Source organism: Plodia interpunctella, chromosome 11 (genome assembly GCF_027563975.2).
Source record: "Plodia interpunctella isolate USDA-ARS_2022_Savannah chromosome 11, ilPloInte3.2, whole genome shotgun sequence".
NCBI lineage: Eukaryota > Metazoa > Arthropoda > Insecta > Lepidoptera > Pyralidae > Plodia > Plodia interpunctella.
Window position 1 is genome coordinate 10,067,195 of NC_071304.1, and position 11,039 is coordinate 10,078,233.

At 35.8% G+C, this 11,039-nt stretch overlaps 1 protein-coding gene across 1 annotated transcript in view; it reads right to left on the reverse strand.

Annotated features, from left to right (window-relative positions):
• The window catches only part of LOC128673721 (uncharacterized), a 119,784-nt gene that overhangs the window by 20,248 nt on the left and 88,497 nt on the right, over positions 1-11,039 (reverse strand). Inside the window, exon 3 of the mRNA XM_053751766.2 lies at positions 5,201-5,378. Coding sequence (XP_053607741.1) covers positions 5,201-5,378 — 178 coding nt within the window. The remainder of the gene's footprint in view (positions 1-5,200; positions 5,379-11,039) is intronic.

The following is an 11,039-nucleotide window of genomic DNA, read 5'->3' on the forward strand; positions in this document are numbered from 1 at the left end:
TGAAAAAAATAGTAAAGTAATTTACCTATTTAATATCTATTATTTTCTACTCTGAATGTTATACCGTCTGACGTCAACTCTCGTTTTGGAAATGCTCCGCGTCATTTAGTCGCCTTGTACGACGTCCGCGTTACGTTCTCATAAAAACATAATTTTTAATCTGTTCGGCTACAGTGAAAAAAGTAATAATAGAGAATAATATGATGTCCGTGAGGTACCCCTGGTGTTGCCGGCGTCCGTAGGTTGCGGTGACCACTTCCCATCAGGTGGACCGTATTCCTGCCTACTTAGTAAATAAAACGGCTAAGAGCGAGTCGGACTCGCGCACCGAATGTTCTGTTCAAATTTGCAAGTTGTGGAATGTGTGACGTTTTTTCTTAAACGAACTATAAATTACATAATTTCGGATTTTTCACTTTATATACATTGTTCATTCATGCCAAAATTCAAAATTCTAGATCAAGGGGAAGTGCCTTGTAGGTAGGTATTGAGTTTCCTGTGAAATTGAAAAATTTTCAACATAAATGGTCAATTCAATGGTTTTTCAATTCAATTCAATTCAATATATTTATTTCAGATTGTCATCCATAATTGTTAGTAATACAAATCCTTAAAAAATTATGTTAGTAATTATATATATTTATTATTCTATAAGTATTAACTCCGTTTTGGGAGAATACGCAGGTTGGTCCATTGCTCAAAATACGAACTATGAACCGAGCCTGCTACCACACTCAGGAGATACCATACACCATATATTTAGATCGCGTTTTCATTTTTCAAGAGAGCATCGAATTCGACATTTCATTTAAATTTCAACTTTATACGTGTACGCATTACTGAGAAAAAGAGCCGAAAATAAAGTGATCCTATAAGGGTTCTGCTTTACTTTTGAGGTACGGAACCCTAAAAAAGTATCTCACATTGTAGCAAACATTTGCTCGAACACAATTGCATCAAACAACTTCCAAGTTTCACGCGAGCTGCAACGTCAATATTTAACATCCCATTGAAGCACCAACAGTGCAACACGGAAATTGTAATAATATACATAAGGATAAGACAAATTACACAAACAATTAAGCCTTATTTACAATATTAATTGTTTTTAAATAACTATAACTTTTATATAAATAAAAAAGGGCGTAATTTGAAATAAGATTTTTACAAAAATTACTTTGTTACATACTTTTATTGTCGTCTAGAGATAGTTATTGTAGCGTTAACACTGTTTTAATTTCAAATTTCACATCAACACGACACGTTACAAAAAAAAAAAACATTTTTTCTTTCAGGTATTTTTTGTTTCACTAGTTTCTATTTTGCTAATTTATTCTTTCAGTTTTATGGATACTTGCATGTTTTATACCACAGCAGGCCTACCATCAAATTTTATCGAACGATTCCAATGCAACTCAGTTCAATTTAGGAACCTAAAATGAATCGCATTCATACTAAAAATTAAGTCGATGGTACGAATTTGCGATGCAGTTCAGTTTAGGCTATAAATTGGATCGCGTTAAGAGATGATGGTAAGCCCCCAGGGGTTAAACTTATATCATGCCATTAAATCATTAGTAAAAGTATCTCATTCTCTTACTCACAAGTGTAGACAGCAGTCATCCTGAAAGAATAACCACTCTGATTGTCAGCTTCTGACTCAACCAATATTATGGTGTTCAATAGGAATTTGAAGCTCTTAATCTTCATATTTAATGAAGTCTTGGGAATGTTTCATGAACTCGCTTGGGTTTTGAGTAGAACAAATCTAGCAAAAATCTTACAGTTCTATTGTCATTTCAAATTCTGTGATATAAAGTGCATGCGCACACACGAACAGCCTACGAGGCGTACAACATTTTAGTTAAATTAAAAGTGAATAATTAGATCGTATACAAAGTAATTTAGCCCCATTTGTTAGGCAAAGCTCGTGTCGTATAGGGAGGTAAAATCTATGGCAAATAGAGTAGAATGGAACATATATTCCATAGACAAGAACCTCGTTCTTATGTACTAATGATTAGCTGCGCCCCGGGGCTACGCTCGCGTGGGAATTTCAAGATAGAAAATAGAAGAAGAATAAAAAGTATCCTATGTGACATTCCAGGTTATATTCCACACATGTACCAAATTTCATAACAATCCGTCCAGTAGTTTTTGATTTGATTGAATTGTATGTGTGTATCCATATGTTTGGTATTCACGCAAAATCCGATGTTTGTAATAGGTTTCGACATTAACGTATGTTGACGTACGTCGAATCTTCAAACCCTTTCTGCGTTGTCCGTCTACGGACGACGGTCGTCCGTCAAAACGAAGCACGACTGAGTAATGGTTCAAGGCTGTAATCTCTCGTCTCTCGCTTATCCTTTCCTTCCTTTCTTTGTATGTGTTCTCTTTGTACAATAAATAAAAAATAAATTATAACAAATACATATATTAGGACAAATCACACAGATTGAGAAAACACCAAAGTGAGTTCGAGACTTGTGTTGTGGGATACTAACTCAACGATACTATATTTTATAACAAATACATATATAGATAAACATCCAAGACCCGGGCCAATCAGAAAAAGATAATTTTCCATCATGACCCGACCGGGATCGAACCCGGGACCTCTTGGTTCAGAGGCAAGTACTTTACCGTTGCGCCACCGAGGTCGACAAAGTAATAAACAGTTTAAAAATAAACCTTCAATAAAAATATAGGCTGCATTGATTGCAAGTGAATTTCTACACAGTCTTGTCTCACACACTCCAATCTAACATCTCAATACATTACTGAACCTGACATGCGATATGATTTCAGAAATAACGCTCATATAAATAGAAAACATGAAAGGAGTTCACTATTCAAAGAATCGGAGATACGCGTGCTTGAATGAAAATGTTTTTATGTACATTTTATATGGAGTTATCCGTATTTACTATTCATTAGAATATGTCGTGACTATAAATAAATATGAATGGAATGTTCTGAACGTTTTAGAGCGTATATTTTGAATATTTTCTATGGAAAATCGTTATTTGATTGAGTTTACTATTTTTGAATCTAAAATCAAAATCAAATCATTTACACAGAAATAAGGCCTTCACAGGCACTTTTTCACGTCATATTCTAAATTAAATGATATTTACCAAAGCTACAAACTACTAGCATTTCGGAACAAATACTGCTGAGAAGAAATACCAAAAGAAACTCATTCAAACAGTATAGGTCCCTATAATGCCAGAAGGGTTTCCCATTTTTTAAATATAAATTTATGTATAATTTTTTAATCAGTAATATAACTATGTAAGTACACAATAAAGTACATAGTCAAAAGGTATACTGAAAAATATTATGATTGTGATCGAGTGCTCATGAAAGGGGAAAAAAATATGTATAATTAACCAACTTTTAATAAGAGGTCGAGCTGACCAGTTCCCGCGGCAGCACCCGTTCACGAGTTGACGCGTGAGTTAGCCATCGCAAAGCTCAACCAATAGAGAGACAAATTCCAATAAACATGTTAAACAGCTAAACGTTTTCTTGGACTCCTGTGGCTTTTATTTCTAACTAGCTTTTGCCCGCGGCTTCGCCCGCGGCTTCGCCCGCGTGAACTTCATAGCAAAATCTCAATAATTTTTTTATCGCGTATTTACCGGGATGAAATGTATATAATTTTCCTACAGGGCCCTCCTCATTTTCCGGGATGAAATGTCTATAAATTATTAACCCGGGATTCTGAGGCATTTTTGATTCATAATTAGTTTTTCAATTATCCTACGGGAACCTGACCATTTACCGGGATGAAATGTATCTAAGATGTTAACTCGGTATATAAGGTATCTACATACCAAATTTTAAGCAAATCGGTCCAGTAGATTTCGAGTGATGCGCGTTCAGACAGACAGACAGACAAAAATTTCCAAAACTATATTTTCGTCATCTATATCAGTAACTAAGTATATTCCATGAAGAATTTAAAAAAATATATCCAATGTACAAATTTGGCCTTTCTTCAATTTTATTATATGTATGTATTGATTCGGTAAAAGAGTTTAAGGACTTGATTGACTGCATATTAATTCGTATAATTATTTTTTTATACTACCAAAATGCGTGCGATCCACCTATCTGGTGGTAAGTGATCACCACAGGCTGTCAACACCAGTGCTAGCCTGTGACTACACTAGTGTATAAGTGGTCACCAGAGGTATGAAATGCGCGTTGTCTACTTCGCGGCCTCGGATCTGTTGCCACAGCACCCCGCACACCGCCTCTCTCACCCTTCAAACCGGAACGATGCAAGCTGCTGTTTGGCTGATATAGACGAGAGTGAGATACCCATGCAGATAATATTATTTGTACATGGTCTACTTCTGGTAATTCATATATTTCCATAAAATTACATTGATTAACTTTTAAAATTACCTCTGAAAAGTTAACAAATCAAAAATAAAGTTGCACAAAACTTAATGTTTCGATTAGAAAAGTTTTTACTCCCTTTAAAGATAAATCATCCGTTAGCCTAATTAATATTGCCAATCCAATTATGTTTTTCTTTTGAAGTACTTCAAATATAATTATCTTCCCATTTTTTAAATGTTTCAATGAAATATATTTTCTACAAACATTATTAATAGTATTAATTGTACAAACATTTCAAAAACTGTTTTACACGCACAATAAACGAGACACAAAAGAAGTTTAATTGTTATAACGTCTGTGGACGTAAAGTGTCCTGCAGAGGATTAAGAATGCGACTTAAACAACGCATTAAATTATATTATTCATAAAGCTATCATGGTGATACTCGTTAACTCGTTAGAGTAGACAATTATAGACAATTCCTCCCATTTTCTAATAGACATTTTCAAGTATATTAATGTGTTAGAGGTAGACCTTTTTGGATTTCGCAGAGCGTTTCGACCTACGGCCTTGCTGTCATTGCGATCCATCAATATTCTTTAGGAAGGAATAATTTCCAAAATCAATCGTTCATTTTCATTCAAACCTAGGCGCTCACTCGAGACCTCCAAATTTAGTTGGGCCACACTCGCGCTTGACCATGATGACGTAGGTTTCATGACATGTACCATGACAGCTAGTGATAGCGATCCTCGGATCTTCGCTGGAGATTTCACACAGCTACACGTAAGAGTCTAGAGCTCTCACTTGATCATTAATGACGCAGTTCTTATGTGACACTCACCAGCTAATGTCATATTGGAAGACCTCCTGTCGACAGCGAACCTGGGGCCCTCACTGGAAACCTCGCAGGTATACTTGGCTGTGCCGCGCTCGGGTTTAACTGTAATGGCGCAGGAGCGCGCGTCGCACGAGCTGTTCATCACTGATATTTCCGTATGGTTGAACGCTCTGGTCTCATACTGTTGACAAGAAAGTTTACATTAGTAAATGATAGGTGTTGTAGATGTGTGACAGTCTATATACATATCTTATTGAGGTGAAACTTTTACATAAAATGCTGACTTTCAAAGCACTGGTGAAAAAGAAGCGGCGTCACCGTGGCCTTGTCGTTTAATCTATAAATAAATATATTAGGACAAACCACATAGATTGAGCTAGCTCCAAAATAAGTTCGAGACTTGTGTTATGGGATACTAACTCAACGATACTACATTTTACTAAACATCCAAGACCCGGGCCAATCAGAAAAAGATCATTTTCCTTCATTACCCGACCGGGAATCGAACACAGGACCTCTCGGTTCAGTGGCAAGAACTTTACCACTGCGCCACCGAGGTTTCCTATCTATATATTGTAGTAATACTGGAGGTATATTCTACATGTTTTTAATACGGGATAAATCTGTTATGGTTGCAAAAATAGCTACAATCTTATATAGTTAAAAAAAACTATAACCAACAAAGCTTTGCATCAATTGAAAACTGCAATATAAAATTATTTCATTTTCGTAGATAACAAAATATTGTAACAAATGATTATATCATCACCTACTTACATTTCCCAAAATTAATTCAAATTTTTATTCTTTTAAATGGCAAGTCTCTCATAAAAAATAATACTTTGTATCAACATTGAAATAAAGCGTGTTCCTTCAACCATCAAAGGTCGTCGTAATTTTTAATGTGGTCGTAAAGAGTAATCAGCCGTAGACATGGATGCGTCGAGACCAGTCGTGGGCTATAGTCCAGACAATACCGGGTCTATTTTAAAGTGCCCAACCCTTTACACGAAAAGGAATGAATAAAATTCATTCATTCAGTATTGAAATGGGAAAAAGGGCTGCAGGAGTGGTGGTCCAGTGGTTTTAATCCTACTCGTGCCACATAAGTTTTTATAACAATCTGACTCATGTATAGTAGTTTTCATAGAACTACCTTGCTTCCGGTTGAAAGTTTAAGTTCACTAGTGTGTATGCGATTTGACTTCATATTGAGCCAGCAACTAAGTACAGATCAATTATTATATATTAATTAAACCTAAAAACCAATTGTTACTAACTTAACATTTGTGAATATTAAACATAAACGCAAAACGAACTGTAACTCTAATACAAGGCCTAAGCCTGTCTCGTGGGAGCCATATATATTGGTATCAAATAATTAAGTAGACATTACAACAAAATATTACAAATACTGTGGACATTGTTAAACTATAAAAAGCACTTATATGCACATATGGGATAGATAACACTTAATTACAACATTAATATCCAAATTCAATTCCTCACTATCAACTTTAATAATTATGTAGTAGAGAAATAAACGATGACTTATTTTATTTGAAGACACGGCAGGAACTACATTTAAGTAAATACCTAGGTACCTAACAAACTAGTGATATGGTTCAAAAAAACAAAAATACTTAAATGACGGATATTCCAGAAGATCAGAGGATTTAGTCCCTCTTTAGTTCGCTGTGTAAAAGTGGTAAGTCCATTGGCCTTAAAGAGGTCTCTTTGAACAAGACCAAACGGGGCCAATTAATTCAACCCGTTTGGGAGGTCAATTAGGGGTTAATAATGCTTATACGTACCATTATCGTGAAATGTGATGTTGTTATGCGTTGTTTAGAATAATATTGTTATGTTTTGATAAGAAAATAAAGTGTTTTGTAGATAAGAATGCTTTGAAGTTGAACTATGCAATTTTTGTATTCTTCAGAAAGGTAATTTTTTATCTATATCAGCCGCGCTAAATAAATATAATATTTGAATAATTTATTTAGAAATAATCAAACAAAGATTTAAAAAATTTTAAGCTATATAAAGATAATAATTTTGGCGCGCTTGCTCGAGGTTGCATATACGGCGGTTGTCCCATAATCGCATCGTACGACATCCACGGGAGCATATGGAGTGGTCCTATTATAGGGCGGAACCACACGCCACGCCGCGCGCAGGTTAAAGTAAACGTCAAAATTAACTGGTGCTGACACTAACAGAACTTAAAAAAAAGTGAAGTGTCTCGTCTAATCTAATGAATATAAAATCTAGTCTTCAAAGACGTTTGGATTCAAACTATCTCATTAGGGACTCAAAGGGTACAAATTAGGGTGGAGTGGAACGCTTGGCTCTGTTTAGATAGTCTTTCACTTGGCAAAAGGGATATACGAAAAAACCCGACCAAAATAAAGCTTTGCCGAGTAATTAGAAAGAAATTTAGCTGCAACGAAAATTTTGTTATTTCAAATGGGCTATTTTCAATAAATAAATCATCACCATTCCTTACATCACCTTATGTGGGGTCGTTACAGCATTTAAATTTTTCAATAAATAATAAATATCACACCATTAAATCCCTCAGAATATTAAAACTATGACATTTACCACATAATATTAAAATTATGACATATAAATTATTTAAATAAACATTTGACTGAATGTCTTATCGAACATAGCTTCTACACAGGCGGCTTTATAAACCCGAAAGCAATCGGGAATATGCAGAGATGAGAGAGAGAGAGAGTCAAAAGGAAATCTCCATTATTCATCACTGTCTATGTTTAAAAAAAAATTGTTCTGTAACAGATATTATGAGGTGTTTGAGTCTCCTTTTAAGTTATCAAAAGACACAGACATCTTTTGATAGCTTAAAAAATGGCGTCTCCGCCATCACCTAGTCATAAAAGATCATTATATTCGTCTATCAGGAGGCTCCGCTCTTCATTGAACAGCATCTGGAGTATGATCTAAGTATACTTAATCGATTATAAAGTACACAGTGTGCCAAAGCTATGAAAACTGTTTTTTTTTTATACATAGAAATAATTCTGTATCAGAATAGGTTAGATTCAATATGTTAATATGTTAGGAATCAAGGTATAAGCAATAATTAAGTATAAACTTGAAATTTTCAGTCTATATTTTAATCCTGTTTTCATAATAACTTTCCATTATTTTTTGAGGTCACCACTTGTTCGCTACAAAGGCTAATCGTGTTATATAACAGTTGTAACTAACCCCCTGAACCCTGAAAATAATTTAAAATTCACTCTTATATTCAGTATTAAATTCACTATTATATTAAAGTATTCTACCACAGTTATCTGTTTACTAATAAAACATAAATGCTGTCTGCACAGTTCCTCAGAATGCCTAACTAAATAAATCCCTGACGGACGCAATCCTGTAAACAATTTGCGTTTGGTTTTGAATGTAAATCATCTTCTACTAAATAATGCAGGGATGGCCGAGCTTACTTCCTACACTCAATGTTTTAGAGCAACGCTGTGGAGCCACGAGATTAACGATTAAAATATATTTTATTAATTGTACCTATATGTTTTTATACACCTCGATGGCGCAATGGTAAAGTGCTTGCCTGTGAACCGAGAGGTCCCGGATTCGATCCCCGGTCGGATCATGATAGAAAGTAATCTTTTTCTAATTGGCCCAGGTCTTGGATGTTTATCTATATATGTATTTGTTATAAAATATACCTAGTATCGTTGAGTTAGTATCCCATTACACAAGTCTCGAACTTACTTTGGGGCTAGCTCAATCTGTGTGATTTGTCCTAATATATTTATTTATAGAAGAAGGTGTTTGTATAAAATTATTATAATATGTAATGTAATACGAACAAACGAATTTTAATCAGTTTCATTGTAGCAGATTCTACGAAAGGCGTAGTAGTGTAGCAGGTTCTACGAAAGGCGTAGTAGTGTAGCAGGTTCTACGAAAGGCGTAGTAGTGTAGCAGGTTCTACGAAAGGCGTAGTAGTGTAACAGGTTCTACGAAAGGCGTAGTAGTGTAGCAGGTTCTACGAAAGGCGTAGTAGTGTAGCAGGTTCTACGAAAGGCGTAGTAGTGTAGCAGGTTCTACGAAAGGCGTAGTAGTGTAGCAGGTTCTACGAAAGGCGTAGTAGTGTAGCAGGTTCTACGAAAGGCGTAGTAGTGTAGCAGGTTCTACGAAAGGCGTAGTAGTGTAGCAGGTTCTACGAAAAGCGTAGTAGTGTAGCAGGTTCTACGAAAGGCGTAGTAGTGTAGCAGGTTCTACGAAAGGCGTAGTAGTGTAGCAGGTTCTACGAAAGGCGTAGTAGTGTAGCAGGTTCTACGAAAGGCGTAGTAGTGTAGCAGGTTCTACGAAAGGCGTAGTAGTGTAGCAGGTTCTACGAAAGGCGTAGTAGTGTAGCAGGTTCTACGAAAGGCGTAGTAGTGTAGCAGGTTCTACGAAAGGCGTAGTAGTGTAGCAGGTTCTACGAAAGGCGTAGTAGTGTAGCAGATTCTACGAATTTGCTACGACACAAAAGCTAGCTACGCCATATCATAAACAAGATCTACGAATTGGTCAGTATTGGTTCGATTTTTTTCCACGACGTCTAATTACATAGATATATTTAAAACTATATTTTGCCCGCGGCTTGGCACGCGTGAATTTAAGTTCTTAAAAGGAGTCGAAGTAAAATTTCAGTTATTCTTTTATCGCGTATTCTAAGACTTGTAAAATTTAATTATGACTATGATTCAATTGTATTTAAGACGGCGCTGATAAAATAGCAATGATAAAATAGTAAATCACGGTAACAAAATTTATATCATTACATTGATATAGGCTATAGTTAATTATATTGTAGCGGGAGCTAGGTGATTATGCTCAACCGCCACAAAGGGAAGATCTTCCCGCCAGGCTAGGTGTTGCGCCTGGGGAACCGCACGCGACAGACCGTGTCATGTCGGAGGTTGTATTTATGCTTCCAATCGAAAACGCACTGTCTGCGCGGTCTAGGCTTGTTAGCTGTCCATAGTGAGTCGACCGTCGTGCCATCTGTCCGTAGTGTCCTGGATCACTTGTGTGGCTTGTTATTCATTGCGTTTGGTCGTCTTTTTACATCTGCGCCGTTGTGCATGTGGCGTGGTTGATGGCGCCACAATATTATACTACTCCACTCCATACCTCAGGATCACACTATCTATTGGTAAAATCCGCATGAAATCCGTGCAGTCGTTTTTGTATTCGCGAACAGACAGACGCGGCAGAAGACTTTGTTTTATTATATTATATACACATGGACAAAATTTCGTTTCAAAACTAACCTTTAAAATACGACTTTAGTGGCAAATTCTCACGCGTTATCTGAGCGTGTTACCGGATTCTTCCTTAGTCGTTGAGTTTCGGAGCCCAGTGTCCGCTTTCCTACTTTTTCGTCTCCACTTCGCACGGTCGTCGGCATCTTTAATTGTCAGACAATTGGTACACATATCGTCCTTTATTCGCGTCCCTACCAGCTGAAAATTATTCCCTATTAAAGGAATAATCTCCTTATTGAGTATAAGATTAAACATACCAGTTAAATTGAATGTTAAATAAAAGCTTGTAAAAATATTATTTTACGCTCATTTAAAAGAAATATCTCTGCTTTGTTTTAATATTAGCCATTTCACAAATTTCATGGCTTCAAACAAGACATATAATATGCAAACTCGATTACCATAAATTCCTTCGTTCTTACGTAATTTTTCTTCTATTTTAGCGCTTGTTCAGTTCAGTACATTTTATAATACATACGTAACATTTTTACGAGATACACTTTTTATTTTTCCAATTTCTAGTTCTAGTTCTT